Here is a 15,613-nt window from a genome sequence, read left to right on the forward strand (position 1 = left end):
AGGGGTTTTTTTTCCCAGCTGCTGTTTTGAGGTCTCTCCACAGGAGCTCTATGGGCTTGAGATGAGGACTCATTGCTGGTCAATTCAGTACTCTCCAATGCTTTGTCTGAAACCATTTCTGGGTGCTTTTTGACGTGTGCTTTGGGCCATTGTCCTGCTGTAAGACCCATGACCTTTGATGGAGACCAAACTTTCTGACACTGGGCCCCACGCTGCACCCCAGAATTCTTTGGTAGTCTTCAGATTTCATAATGCCATGCACACGGTCAAGACATCCAGTGCCTGAAGCAGCAAAGCAACATTAATACATCAGTGAACCTCCACCATGTTTGACTGTAGGGATTCTTTTCTTTAAAGGCCTTGTTGCTTTCTCTGAAAACAGTAGAATGATGGGCTTTACCAAAAAGCTGTAATTTTGTTTCCTTGGTCCACAGCACATTCTTCCAAAATGATTTTGGCTTCCTCAGGTAAGTTTTGGCAAACTCCAATCTGGCTTTTTTATGTTTCTGTGTCAGCAGTGGGGTCCTCCTGGGTCTCCTACCATATCGTCCCTTTTCAAATAGATTGCGATGTATAGTGTGAGCTAACACAGTTGTGCCCTGTGCCTGAAGGTCAGCTTGAATTTGTTTGGAAGTTGATCGGGGCTCTTTATCCACCATTCGAACAATCCTTTGTTGCAATCTTTGGTCAATTTTTTCCTTTCGTCCACATCCAAGGAGATTGGCTACAGTACCATGGGCTGTAAACCTTTTGACAATGTTGCACACAGTGAACACAGGAACATTAAGATCTCTGGAGATGGACTTGTAACCTTGAGATTGTCCATGCTTTTCCACATTTTTTCTTCTCATATCCTCAGACAATTCTTTGCTGTGCTCTCTTCTTCTCCATGCCCCATGTGGCACACAGAGACACACAACAGAAAGGAAGGATGAGTATAGTTTTCACCATTTTAAGTGGTTGCCGGTGTGATTTCTATATTGTCAGCACCTGTTAATTGATATAAGTGAGCAGGGGCGGACTGACCATTTGGAAACTCAAGCACTGTGCAAGGGTCTGGGGTCAGTAGGGGGCCCCATGAGATGCCCCTGATACCTTTTTCATAGGCTTTTTTGAGTTTGGGCAAGGACACAGGGGCCCCATGATCCCCTATTGCCTGGGGGCCCCATGAGTTGTCAGTCCACCCCTGTAGGTGAGTTTAGTTACAAATTGCAGGAGCATCAACAACTTAGAATACAATTATTTCTTACAATTTTGAGAAGGTGCCAATAATTTTGACCAGTCCATTATTTGGAGTTTTGTGTGGAATGTTAGATTTGGCTTTTTGCTTCTCCACACTTTTTTGTGTTGCAACGATACAAACAAAATAAATAAACATGAGACTGCTTAACATTTAAAAAAATGTGTAATTGCAAGGGTGCCCATATTTCTGACCATGGCTGTGTGTGTGTGTGTTTATGTATATGTGTGTGTGTGTATATGTATGCATGTGTGTGTTTTATGTATATGTATGTATGTGTGTGTTTATGTATGTGTGTGTTTATGTGTGTGTATGTGTATGTATATGTGTATATATATATATATATATATATATATATATATGTACATATATGTGTGTGTGTATATGTGTATGTATATACGTATGTGTGTATGTATGTATATGTGTGTGTGTGTGTGTGTGTGTGTTTGGGTTGTTGTTTCTTGTTTTTTTTTACTACACTGTGTAATGCCATTCAATGGAAATGTAAAATCTTGTGGATTCCTACTGTGTAAAATCTTAGCATGGAAGATCAAGGAAAGTTCTTCTTTTCTATAGAATATTTTTTAGATGGGTTTTGGCACTAGAATACTAATATCTGTTAGACACATTGTTTCAGCTTGAAGTTACCATGACAACTGTGTCTGCATTTCTCTTCTTTTTCTCCATTCGGTTTCAAAGTCTAGCTTACCCAATGGTCATACCAGACCTTAAATATGAGATTTTGCATTAGAGGAATAAAAAAAAAAGGAAACAGAACATCACACAGAAAAGTCTCCTATGTGGTACAAAAAAAGTCTTTCATCTTCAGAGGACAAGCAATAGAACGACATTTCACATGTTCTTATTTGATGGTAAAATCAAAAGAGAGTTAAAAGAATGTATCTCGTCATAGCCATGTCTTAACCTTTTTACTTTTCTCATGCTTCTATGTGTTCGCATAACATTCTCACAGTGTCTAATAGTGAAAGACTTGCATATACTGTACTCATTTTTGGTCAGATATAGAGCACCTATTTTTATTGTTGGAGGTGCCCAATAATGTGCCCAGAAAGGGGGAAACTGATTTAAAGCCCCCTCCCCAGGTAAATCTTACCAAGATTCTTTAACAAGAGTAGCCCAGAAGCAGGGGTGGGCAAACTATTGTAGGGTTTAGTAGCTCCACGATTTAGAAGTCAGTTGGTCTAGATTTCAAGTTACAGCAATCTCAAGCCTGCAGCTGCCCCCAGACTGGGTTTGGATCAAATCATGGTCATCCTGAACTGTAAGCTCCTCCGTGGGTGTCAGCATGGAATTTTTCTCCTGCCTTGTTACAAATTTGAATCAGACATTATAAGGGTCTTTCACTTGATGGTTTAGGGCTCTGAGCATACAAGGTATTAATGGATATGTTCACCTTTGTAAAATAAATAAATAAATGCACATATTTTTGCAGGTAAAAACAAGTACATTTATTTATTTTTACTAGTAGCTTGCAAAGCATTGCACCCACGATCAGTAGATCAGTGTATTTTAGGTCCTTGTAAAAAGTCCATATAAAAACACAGTATGCCAGCATCAGCAGTCTCTCTCCCAAGCAGGATCTGGGAAGGCTCCCACCAGCAAACAATGTATAAATGAAAAGGAGAGAAAAGCACTGCTACCTAACAGTAGCATTTATTAAAACATGTTTAGAAAATAAAAATCAATAATTAGGCACTCGCATGGAGGAGGTATTAAAAAGCATATCAACCTATGAACTTCAGAACTATAAAACTTCTGTAAGCCTTCCTCTCTAGCTAACCATGTATAAACAAAAGGGAGGAAAGAAAAGTCCCGCTACCTAAGTGTAACATTTATTAAAACGTTTTTTAAAATGAAAAACAATAATTATGTACTTACATAAACAAGGTATTAAAAAGCATATCAGTAAGTCTCCAGCAGGTGGTGACCTCCCAGGTGGTCAATGGTGAGTAAGCCCCTCCGGGTGGATGTGATGTGAGGTGCTTGGAACCAGGACTTTAACCAGAGGAACACCAAGAAGTGTGATATACACACAAAGTCTTCTGTTGGCTCTTCCCGGTGTTCCTCTGGTTAAAGCCCTGGTTCCAAGCACCTTACATCACATCCACCCGGAGGGGATTGCTCACCATTGACCACCTGGAAGCTTGCCACTTGCTGGAGACTTACTGATATGCTTTTTAATACCTTGTTTATATAAGTACATAATTATTGTTTTTCATTTTAAAAAACGTTTTAATAAATGTTACACTTAGGTAGCGGCACTTTTCTCTCCTCCTTTTTGTTTATACATGGTTAGCTAGAGAGGAAGGCTTACAGAAGCTTTATAGTTCTGAAGTTCATAGGCTGCAGATAAAGGAGAAAGGAGAGATCAACAGTGAGATAATAGGTACACACAGACACACAGAACTGGCTCAGGAGCAAACTCGCACAAGTGCCCCCATAAGAAGATGCTTGCTATGGGGGCACTCAGCAGGGGGGGGGGGGGGTTCAACTTCAATGATTCAAGTTAGCTAATAAAGAATATTGCCTAAACTCCAAACTTTCTGCAGAAAGAGAACATTATAACCTTTGCAAGAGGACCATCATATTTGACTGCCTTTTTGTTTTTTTGTTTTTTTTTAATGGCCTCCTATTAAAGAGCACAGATTAATTAAAAAATAACTCAAAAACAAGCTGGTCAAAAGTTAGATCTTAAAATGTTACTAAACCCACATCTTTTACTTCAAGTAGATCAGGTCTGCACGTATCAAGGCATCTGGCCGTTTCCTCAAGACTCACTAACTTAGTGTTACTAAACCCCGGACCCTGCATTCACTATATCTGGTCTCCCCAGACTCTGCATTCACTATGTCTGGTCTCCCCAGACTCTGCATTCACTATATCTGGTCTCCCCGGACCCTGCATTCACTATATCTGGTCTCCCCGGACCCTGCATTCACTATATCCGGTCTCCCTGAACCCTGCATTCACTATATCCAGTCTCCCTGAACCCTGCATTCACTACATCTGGTCTCCCCGGACCCTGCATTCACTACATCCGGTCTCCCCGGACCCTGCATTCACTATATCCGGTCTCCCTGAACCCTGCATTCACTACATCTGGTTTCCTTGAACCCTGCATTCACTACATCTGGTTTCCCTGGACCCTGCATTCACTATATCTGGTCTCCCCAGACCCTGCATTCACTATATCTGATCTCCCCGGACCCTGCATTCACTATATCCGGTCTCCCTGAACCCTGCATTCACTACATCTGGTTTCCCTGAACCCTGCATTCACTATATCTGGTCTCCCCAGACCCTGCATTCACTATATCTGATCTCCCCGGACCCTGCATTCACTATATCCGGTCTCCCCAGACCCTGCATTCACTATATCTGGTCTCCCTGGACCCTGCATTCACTATATCTGGTCTCCCACAGTACACACAACACGGAAATGCAATTATTTTAGTCAATATAAACTGCTAAATACCTTTTCTCATCAGCAGTTAGAGCAGTCTTGTGACTTCTATCAGTGTCCAGCAGAGCACTGGTTAAAGCTTATAGGAGGAGTTTTCTTTCTGTTGTAGGATGATGCAGAACCCCCGATCTCTGTCTGGAAAGTGCTGTTTGGCCCTGTGGTGATCACATGCACTCTCCCAAGATAAAAAAAACCTCTCTAGCAATACACACCAAACTGAGCATGTGCAGAGTGACTCCACATCATATGTTTTATTGGGAGATAAGAGGGGGACACTGGAAGAAGGGGAGGATCAGAGAAGTCAAAATCAAACAGCCTTTTTATACACAATGCACAGGATTAACCTCTTAGGTTCCACAGTGAGTAGAACAAGCATGCTTTACTGCATATACAGACTGATTTTACAGATGTGGGTTTAGTAACACTCTAATGTAAAACTGGTCATGTACAAGGAAATAAAATATTATTATTTCTATACATGGTTTATAAAGCTCCATCAGTTTGTGCAGCGCTTTACTAAGAGTGAGTGCAGATACAATACAGGCAGTGGTAGGAAACTCTCTTTGTGCATTTGTACCTACAGGCAAGCTTATAATGAGGCTTAGTTGTAGGTAAAATGAATATCTCGTAAATGTTCACCGTTTAGAAGATATTCTACAGAGCAGCAACCTGTGACACCATCGGTGCATGCGCTCTGAAGCTACAACATACCTTCAGAGCCGTGTGCTGTGGCCGAGACTCCCGCGCACATGCGTGGGAGTGACGTGTTCGGCCATTTAAGCAGCCGCAGCCTGTGAACCCAGAAGGAAGACCAGGTGAAGATGGAAGACCTGTCAGCAGTGACAACATGCCACTGGAGGGTTTCGTTCTAAGGTAAGTCTCTTATAATCTGCTAGTATACAGTGCATACTAGTACATTATGATATTGCCTTGCAGCGGGAAACATTTTTTATTTCCTTTTTCAAACAAGCTTACTACCGCTTTAGGAGGGTCCTGTTTTGCCAAGCCTACAATCTAAATAAATGCAATTTCTGATGAATAGCAGGCATCTCTTGGTGCTTACACACCAGTTTCCATTTCTTGTAGGGTTCTCAAGGACCACAGAAAGCCCTATTGACCCATTCATATGATGTGTGTCTCACCAGTAGTGAGGCACAGAAGAAGAGATCCAGAGCTGATATGCCCAGGAGGTGGTTGCTATTTGCACTACAGAGCTCTTTGATTTCGGAATCTGGCGGGCAAGGTCTGTGGATGGGACTGCTGTTTACAAGTGATATTTAAATTACTCATAATTGTCCACAGGTCTTCTTGAAGGAGCCCCACTGTGTTCTCTCCTATTGGTAAAAATAGAATGCATAAGACAAGGGGAGGCACCTAAACCATGGTGTGCAAATTGATTTTAGCTGTAATTAGGTCAAACCCATTAGAAAACTGATTTTGATAGAACAATGGTCAATTAGTCACGTACACTCCAGGTTTAACTCTTTTATAGCAGATTCCAACATACCAAATTGTATGCTTTTTATACCATCTCAGATACATTTGGGCTATTTCTGTTGCTATCCTTATCCAAATACAGTCATGGCCAAAAATATTGGCACCCCTGGTTTTCTGTCAGATAATACACCACTTTGCCAGAAAATTGTTGCAATTACAAATGTTTAGGCATTCTGATGTTTATTTCTTTTGCTTGTACTGGTATGACACAAAAAAAGTGGAGAAAAAAAAAGCCTGGCTCAGGCTCTCAGTGGACCATGGAGAGGCTCAGCTGGGTGCCAGTCCAGGCTTCTGGTTAGATCCTGACCATATGTTCAGGATCTTTTCAGAGCATGGACTGGCTGTGTGACGCCAGCCAACAGCTGACTTTAGCCCACTGTCAGCTGAAAACAGGTCACAGGAGTGCAGAACGAAATGCACTGCTGTGACCTACAGGAGAAGTGTAGCCAAAATAGCTTTTTTTCTTTATGCTTCCTTCCTTCTTCCTTCTGTCTTCTTTCTTTTTCTTTTTTCGTCTTATGTCTTTCTTCTTTTTCCATCTTTCTTCTTTCTCTTTCTTCCATCTTTCTCCTTCTTCCCTCTTCTTCTTCTTCCGTCTTTTCTTCTTTCTCCTTCTGACATTCTTCTGTCTTTCTCCTTCTTCTGTCTTTCTCCTTCTTCCGTCCTTTCTCCTTCTTCCGTCCTTTCTCCTTCTTCCGTCCTTTCTCCTTCTTCCGTCCTTTCTCCTTCTTCTTCCGTCTTTCTCCTTCTTCTTCCGTCTTTCTCCTTCTTCTTCCGTCTTTCTCCTTCTTCTTCCGTCTTTCTCCTTCTTCCGTCTTTCGTCTTTCTCCTTCTTCCGTCTTTCGTCTTTCTCCTTCTTCCGTCTTTCGTCTTTCTCCTTCTTCCGTCTTTCTCCTTCTTCCGTCTTTCGTCTTTCTCCTTCTTTCTGTCATCTTTTTCTCCCTCTTCCGTCTTTCTTCTTTCTCCTTCTTCCGTCTTTCTTCTTTCTCCTTCTTCTTTCTGTCGTCTTTTTCTCCTTCTTCTTTCTCCCTCTCCCGTCTTTCTTCTTTCACCTTCTTCCGTCTTTCTTCTTTCACCTTCTTTCACCTTCTTCCGTCTTTCTTCGTTCTCCTTCTTCCGTCTTTCTTCGTTCTCCTTCTTCCGTCTTTCTTCTTTCACCTTCTTCCGTCTTTCTTCTTTCGCCTTCTTCCGTCTTTCTTCTTTCGCCTTCTTCCGTCTTTCTTCTTTCGCCTTCTTCCGTCTTTCTTCCGTCTTCCTTCTGTCTTTTTTCTTTTTCCTCTTTTGTCTTATGTCTTTCTTCTTTTTCCGTCTTTCTTCTTTCTCCTTCCATCTTTTTTCCGTCTTTCTCCTTCTTCCGTCTTTCTTCTTTCTCCTTCTGACATCTTTCTGTCTTTCTCCCTCTTCTGTCTTTCTCCTTCTTCCGTCTTTCTCCTTCTTCCGTCTTTCTCCTTCTTCCGTCTTTCTTCTTTCTCCTTCTGACATCTTTCTGTCTTTCTCCTTCTTCCATCTTTCTGTCTTTCTCCTTCTTCCATCTTTCTCCTTCTTCCGTCTTTCTCCTTCTTCCCGTCTTCCGTCTTTCTCCGTCTTCCGTCTTTCTCCGTCTTCCGTCTTTCTCCTTCTTCCGTCTTTCTCCTTCTTCCGTCTTTCTCCTTCTTCCGTCTTTCTTCTTTCTCCTTCTGACATCTTTCTGTCTTTCTCCTTCTTCCGTCTTTCTCCTTCTTCCGTCTTTCTCCTTCTTCCGTCTTTCTCCATCTTCCGTCTTTCTCCTTCTTCCGTCTTTCTCCATCTTCCGTCTTTCTCCATCTTCCGTCTTTCTCCATCTTCCGTCTTTCTCCATCTTCCGTCTTTCTCCATCTTCCGTCTTTCTCCTTCTTCCGTCTTTCTCCTTCTTCCGTCTTTCTCCTTCTTCCGTCTTTCTCCTTCTTCCGTCTTTCTTCTTTCTCCTTCTGACATCTTTCTGTCTTTCTCCTTCTTCCATCTTTCTCCTTCTTCCGTCTTTCTCCTTCTTCCGTCTTTCTCCATCTTCCGTCTTTCTCCTTCTTCCGTCTTTCTCCTTCTTCCGTCTTTCTCCTTCTTCCGTCTTTCTCCTTCTTCCCGTCTTTCTCCTTCTTCCCGTCTTTCTCCTTCTTCCCGTCTTTCTCCTTCTTCCCGTCTTCCGTCTTTCTCCGTCTTCCGTCTTTCTCCTTCTTCCGTCTTTCTCCTTCTTCCGTCTTTCTCCATCTTCCGTCTTTCTCCTTCTTCCGTCTTTCTCCTTCTTCCGTCTTTCTTCTTTCTCCTTCTGACATCTTTCTGTCTTTCTCCTTCTTCTGTCTTTCTCCTTCTTCCGTCTTTCTCCTTCTTCCGTCTTTCTCCTTCTTCCGTCTTTCTCCTTCTTCCGTCTTTCTTCTTTCTCCTTCTGACATCTTTCTGTCTTTCTCCTTCTTCCGTCTTTCTCCTTCTTCCGTCTTTCTCCATCTTCCGTCTTTCTCCTTCTTCCGTCTTTCTCCTTCTTCCGTCTTTCTCCTTCTTCCCGTCTTTCTCCTTCTTCCCGTCTTTCTCCTTCTTCCCGTCTTCCGTCTTTCTCCGTCTTCCGTCTTTCTCCTTCTTCCGTCTTTCTCCTTCTTCCGTCTTTCTCCATCTTCCGTCTTTCTCCTTCTTCCGTCTTTCTTCTTTCTCCTTCTGACATCTTTCTGTCTTTCTCCTTCTTCTGTCTTTCTCCTTCTTCCGTCTTTCTCCTTCTTCCGTCTTTCTCCTTCTTCCGTCTTTCTCCTTCTTCCGTCTTTCTTCTTTCTCCTTCTGACATCTTTCTGTCTTTCTCCTTCTTCCGTCTTTCTCCTTCTTCCGTCTTTCTCCATCTTCCGTCTTTCTCCTTCTTCCGTCTTTCTCCTTCTTCCGTCTTTCTCCTTCTTCCGTCTTTCTCCTTCTTCCCGTCTTTCTCCTTCTTCCCGTCTTTCTCCTTCTTCCCGTCTTCCGTCTTTCTCCGTCTTCCGTCTTTCTCCTTCTTCCGTCTTTCTCCTTCTTCCGTCTTTCTCCATCTTCCGTCTTTCTCCTTCTTCCGTCTTTCTCCTTCTTCCGTCTTTCTCCTTCTTCCGTCTTTCTTCTTTCTCCTTCTGACATCTTTCTGTCTTTCTCCTTCTTCCGTCTTTCTCCTTCTTCCGTCTTTCTCCTTCTTCCGTCTTTCTCCATCTTCCGTCTTTCTCCTTCTTCCGTCTTTCTCCATCTTCCGTCTTTCTCCATCTTCCGTCTTTCTCCATCTTCCGTCTTTCTCCATCTTCCGTCTTTCTCCATCTTCCGTCTTTCTCCATCTTCCGTCTTTCTCCATCTTCCGTCTTTCTCCTTCTTCCGTCTTTCTCCTTCTTCCGTCTTTCTCCTTCTTCCGTCTTTCTCCTTCTTCCGTCTTTCTTCTTTCTCCTTCTGACATCTTTCTGTCTTTCTCCTTCTTCCATCTTTCTTTTTCTTCCGTCTTTCTCCTTCTTCCGTCTTTCTCCATCTTCCGTCTTTCTCCTTCTTCCGTCTTTCTCCTTCTTCCGTCTTTCTCCTTCTTCCGTCTTTCTCCTTCTTCCCGTCTTTCTCCTTCTTCCCGTCTTTCTCCTTCTTCCCGTCTTTCTCCTTCTTCCCGTCTTCCGTCTTTCTCCGTCTTCCGTCTTTCTCCTTCTTCCGTCTTTCTCCTTCTTCCGTCTTTCTCCATCTTCCGTCTTTCTCCTTCTTCCGTCTTTCTCCTTCTTCCGTCTTTCTCCTTCTTCCGTCTTTCTTCTTTCTCCTTCTGACATCTTTCTGTCTTTCTCCTTCTTCTGTCTTTCTCCTTCTTCCGTCTTTCTCCTTCTTCCGTCTTTCTCCTTCTTCCGTCTTTCTCCTTCTTCCGTCTTTCTTCTTTCTCCTTCTGACATCTTTCTGTCTTTCTCCTTCTTCCGTCTTTCTCCTTCTTCCGTCTTTCTCCATCTTCCGTCTTTCTCCTTCTTCCGTCTTTCTCCTTCTTCCGTCTTTCTCCTTCTTCCGTCTTTCTCCTTCTTCCCGTCTTTCTCCTTCTTCCCGTCTTTCTCCTTCTTCCCGTCTTTCTCCTTCTTCCCGTCTTTCTCCTTCTTCCCGTCTTCCGTCTTTCTCCGTCTTCCGTCTTTCTCCTTCTTCCGTCTTTCTCCTTCTTCCGTCTTTCTCCATCTTCCGTCTTTCTCCTTCTTCCGTCTTTCTCCTTCTTCCGTCTTTCTCCTTCTTCCGTCTTTCTTCTTTCTCCTTCTGACATCTTTCTGTCTTTCTCCTTCTTCTGTCTTTCTCCTTCTTCCGTCTTTCTCCTTCTTCCGTCTTTCTCCTTCTTCCGTCTTTCTCCTTCTTCCGTCTTTCTTCTTTCTCCTTCTGACATCTTTCTGTCTTTCTCCTTCTTCCGTCTTTCTCCTTCTTCCGTCTTTCTCCTTCTTCCCGTCTTTCTCCTTCTTCCCGTCTTCCGTCTTTCTCCGTCTTCCGTCTTTCTCCGTCTTCCGTCTTTCTCCGTCTTCCGTCTTTCTCCTTCTTCCGTCTTTCTTCTTTCTCCTTCTGACATCTTTCTGTCTTTCTCCTTCTTCCGTCTTTCTCCTTCTTCCGTCTTTCTCCTTCTTCCGTCTTTCTCCTTCTTCCGTCTTTCTCCATCTTCCGTCTTTCTCCTTCTTCCGTCTTTCTCCTTCTTCCGTCTTTCTCCTTCTTCCGTCTTTCTTCTTTCTTCTTCTGACATCTTTCTGTCTTTCTCCTTCTTCCGTCTTTCTCCTTCTTCCGTCTTTCTCCTTCTTCTGTCTTTCTCCTTCTTCCCGTCTTCCGTCTTTCTCCGTCTTCCGTCTTTCTCCGTCTTCCGTCTTTCTCCTTCTTCCGTCTTTCTCCTTCTTCCGTCTTTCTCCTTCTTCCGTCTTTCTCCTTCTTCCGTCTTTCTCCGTCTTCCGTCTTTCTCCGTCTTCCGTCTTTCTCCTTCTTCCGTCTTTCTCCTTCTTCCGTCTTTTTTCTTTCTCCTTCTGACATCTTTCCGTCTTTCTCCGTCTTCCGTCTTTCTCCGTCTTCCGTCTTTCTCCTTCTTCCGTCTTTCTCCTTCTCCCGTCTTTCTTCTTCTCCCGTCTTTCTCCTTCTCCCGTCTTTCTCCTTCTCCCGTCTTTCTCCTTCTCCCGTCTTTCTCCTTCTCCCGTCTTTCTCCTTCTCCCGTCTTTCTCCTTCTCCCATCTTCCTTCTTTCTCCTTCTTCCTTCCCACATTGAAAAACAAAAATATTATGAAAGAGACAGTAACTATTATTCCCAATTTCCAGTACCAGCCTTAAGGTCTCAACCCATACTTTCCACACTTTATCAAATTTACTCAAACCTCCTCTTCTTGCATAAGCAAGCTTTTCTCTTACTAATGTGTTATTCACCGCACTTAACCATTCTACAGAGAGAGCGGTAAGGGAGTTATCCATTCCTGGGCAATCGATTTTCTGGCCTGGTAAAGGCACTGCAACACTGCTGTCTGTATTGAGAAGGGAATTGCTTGATGTTTTATAAATCCCAACATGCATAATTTAGGATGCAAAAAAAGAGGGACCCCAGATACGGAATGTATTGTACCTACCACCTCTTCCCAATATGTATGTAATTTAGGGCATCACCAAAACATTTTGACAAATCCTCCAGATGCATCATGTCTCAAGTGTGGGGATGCATCTGGAGGATTTATCAAAATGTTTTGATACGCACCCCCCTCCTCCAAATAGGAACATTTTCCAAGATATATAATATATTCTATGAATTATAATTATCTGTGTCAGGTTTTGTGACGAAAATAAAGATATTAAATCCACTCATTTTAAGGTGCGGATCCACTGCTCATAGGTCAATTCTCCCCAATCTTCTACCCACCTTGCTCTGCTTTTACCTAGCTTTGGCTTTACTTCTCCTAGCTTTGGCTTTACGTCCTAATTCAGTTACCATTCTGAACATCGGTCTATTATATTAAAGCCCATCGTAATCCGTTTTCTGCATCTCAATATTGGATCATAGGGCTGAACTATTTGTGAGTACAGTATAGCACAATGTGTGTTTACGTATTATCACTTCTTATTTTATTTCATTTTGACAGTTGCCTTCAGTTTCAGTCCCCATCTGTTTGAGTATGGGAGACAATGTAGTACTGTTGTGTGGACTACATCGCAGCCCATGCTGGTGATCTGTGTTCCTTGGACCATTTTGGTTTACTTTCTCTTTATTTCGAGTTTACATTTGTCTAGGCAAGATCCTTATAGTATTGTTTCAGTCTTTTGTAACAGGATCTGTTTATTTTTAAGTGTTATATTGCACTTTGAATGGTGACTTTGATGTTTCTTACACAGTGTTTTGAATATACAGATGTTTATATTATATGCTTTCAGGTGCTGCTCGGTTGCTTTGCTTTGCCTCTTAGTTTTGAGTGGGTCATGGTTTTGCTTTGGGTTTGCTTCAGGATTATTTTCTCATGGACTTGGGTAGGATGGTGCCAATACATGGATGTTGTATATGGTGCCAATACATGGATGTTGTATATGGTGCCAATACATGGATGTTGTATATGGTGCCAATACATGGATGTTGTATATGGTGCCAATAAATGGATGTTGTATATGGTGCCAATACATGGATGTTGTATATGGTGCCAATACATGGATGTTGTATATGGTGCCAATACATGGATGTTGTATATGGTGCCAATACATGGATGTTGTATATGGTGCCAATACATGGATGTTGTATATTGTGCCAATACATGGATATTGTATATTGTGCCAATACATGGATATTGTATATTGTGCCAATACATGGATGTTGTATATTGTGCCAATACATGGATGGTGTTTATGTTGCCAATGCATGGATATTGTATATTGTGCCAATACATGGATATTGTATATTGTGCCAATACATGGATGGTGTATATGTTGCCAATGCATGGATATTGTATATTGTGCCAATACATGGATATTGTATATTGTGCCAATACATGGATGGTGTATATGTTGCCAATACATGGATATTGTATATTGTGCCAATACATGGATATTGTATATTGTGCCAATACATGGATGTTGTATATGGTGCCAATACATGGATATTGTACAGTATATGGTGCCAATACATGGATATTGTATATTGTGCCAATACATGGATGGTGTATATGGTGCCAATACATGGATATTGTATATGGTGCCAATACATGGATATTGTATAGATTTCTGAATGATGATAACCTTTATACAAAATACTTAAGAAATGACCTTACAGAATTCTTGAGTTCTCTAGTATGTAAAGAGCCAAAACATAGGTTAACTTCTAGAATTCTCTTGTTGCATTAGTATGTAATATACTGGTGATACTCTGCCTGACGCTCACATCTCTGCAATATTTGAGCACAATATGGATCTGGCTTTGAATTAAAGCGTTTTTGCATGAAAGAAGCACACTCTGGCCTGTACTTAAACAGAAATAAAGGTCTGATCACGGTAGATACATGAGTCTGAGCAATTTAATAATTATTGCCTTGTAAAATAGTTGTCCCAGACAGATGTAATGATGGGCTTGCATGGGGCTCATTAACTTGACGACTTTAGAGGTCTTAAGGAGACCTGATCATGTCTGATTTATTTAATGGGGCTCCAAATAGGTGTGCTCCTTGCTACCAGCTCTTTTCCGTAATTTCAGTTTTAATGGCCTCTTATAATTAAGAGGCTTCCCAATTCTATGCCAGGTGCTTATCACGGTGGCTGTGAGATCATAGTAATTTGTGCTTAAAGAAGATAGGATGTGTAAAAAAAACACATATTCTTTTGCATTTCATTTGTGAATGGTTTGGCGGTTATGCAGATCCCAGAATGATAGTTATACATATAGAGCGCTCAGGACTCCAGTGTGGCATACTGGAAATAGATGGTTATTTCAGAAACAAAGAATCCCGCAGTAATGTCTTCATGCTTGTGAGTTTCTCTGTGCTGAATGACTTGTTCTTCACCTTCTGTCAGGTCTCATTACTTTGCAAACGTGTGGGTTTCTTGCTGTTTAAAGAGAACTAGTCATGTCTGGGATTATACTGGAATTTATATTTATATACTTAGAGTAGATGTAAACCATAACTGAATTACAATTAGCTTTTCTAAAGCACAACTGCCAATTAAATTAAATCATTTTATGTTTCATCTCATTATTTGTTGCATCTCAGTGCTGATTATTGATTGCATTCTCTTTTCAGCTACATCCTGCCTACATCTAGTGCAGTGACCTTTCATCTGCAAGTGTAAAAGAAGACTTACTTATGTAAGATTATTTTTTTTTTTCCCTATTAAGCTTTAGTTACTTTAAAGTGGTTGTAAACCTCTGACATGAAATATTAAAAAAAAGCATAATCCTCTATAGTGTGTGCTTGTCGCAGTTCAGAGCACTAAGTGCCATTTCTGTCTGATGTCTCCTTCCTCTGCTATCAGCGTGAATCATTTCTGACAAGTTTTCCTAAAACCAAGAGAAAAAAGGTGACAGAAAAGGGAGCTCCAGCAACTCCAGCTCTGTTATTGTGTGCTGTGTGAAGGGATGGGGTGTCCCTTCCCTCCAATCAGCTCTCAGAGCTCTCCTCAGTGAGCTGTGCAGTGTGTAAGTTCAACTCCCCGCCCCCTGCTTTCTGGAAGCTCAGACAAACTGCATAAATTCTGCACTGTGAATGGATGCAGAGGAGATAAAATGGATAAAAAGGTACAACTTATGTTGGAGGATTTGTTTAATCTCTGTGTATCACATGAGGCTAGTCACTTAACTGGGTATATGTAAAGGTTTACAATCACTTTAGGCTTCTAATCCAGATCTTATCCAGCCCCCTCTTCAGCAACAAATCACAAGCAACAGACCATCAATAATCTGTAATCAGCATACAATTAATCGGCACAGCATTGATCTATTGGTGTGCGTAATGGCAGAACAGAGCTGAAAGTGACGTGTCTTGCTGTCTTGTAACTTCCTTTGTAACCACAATGTGATCCAGTTTTACCTGGATGTAGTACTTTACTGCAGAGGCTCTGAAAAGCTTAGGCCTTATGCACACTGGACGTTTTTTAAGCTACTTCTAGGGGTGTCAGGTGTTTTTTTTTCTTTACTGCCTCTAAACTCCCCTTCATGCCACCCTGTGTGTCCAGGCACACGTAGAGAGGAGAAGAAGCCGGCTTTCAGCTGCTGCAGAAAAAGCCATACAGAGGATTGGTTCCAGTAATTGCCCGTTCACCCTTCCTGCCCACACCTGATTCAAACAGCTGTCTGGGCCCCATAAAGGAGGACCTTATCCACGGCCCTGACCCTTTGTCCTGTATTTCAGCTGAAAAAACGCAGTTATGTGTCTGCAGTGTGAGATCTAAGGCACTGCTGCCTCAGACTGCTAGATCAGATTTAGAGGAAGATTTAGTTATGTCACTAATGTCTT

At 42.0% G+C, this 15,613-nt stretch overlaps 1 protein-coding gene across 1 annotated transcript; it reads right to left on the reverse strand.

Annotated features, from left to right (window-relative positions):
• Window positions 1-266: 266 nt before the first annotated feature.
• On the reverse strand, window positions 267-12,117 carry LOC149464610 (uncharacterized). Its single transcript, XM_089674707.1, has 2 exons — window positions 12,062-12,117; window positions 267-885 (listed from the first exon to the last, which is right to left on the reverse strand). Exons 1-2 carry the CDS (start codon window positions 12,115-12,117, stop codon window positions 267-269), a joined length of 675 nt encoding a protein of 224 aa, XP_089530833.1.
• Window positions 12,118-15,613: the final 3,496 nt, after the last annotated feature.

The sequence above is a fragment of the Staurois parvus genome, unplaced genomic scaffold (genome assembly GCF_062004578.1).
Source record: "Staurois parvus isolate SC_StPar_1 unplaced genomic scaffold, SC_StPar_1.0 ptg000151l, whole genome shotgun sequence".
NCBI lineage: Eukaryota > Metazoa > Chordata > Amphibia > Anura > Ranidae > Staurois > Staurois parvus.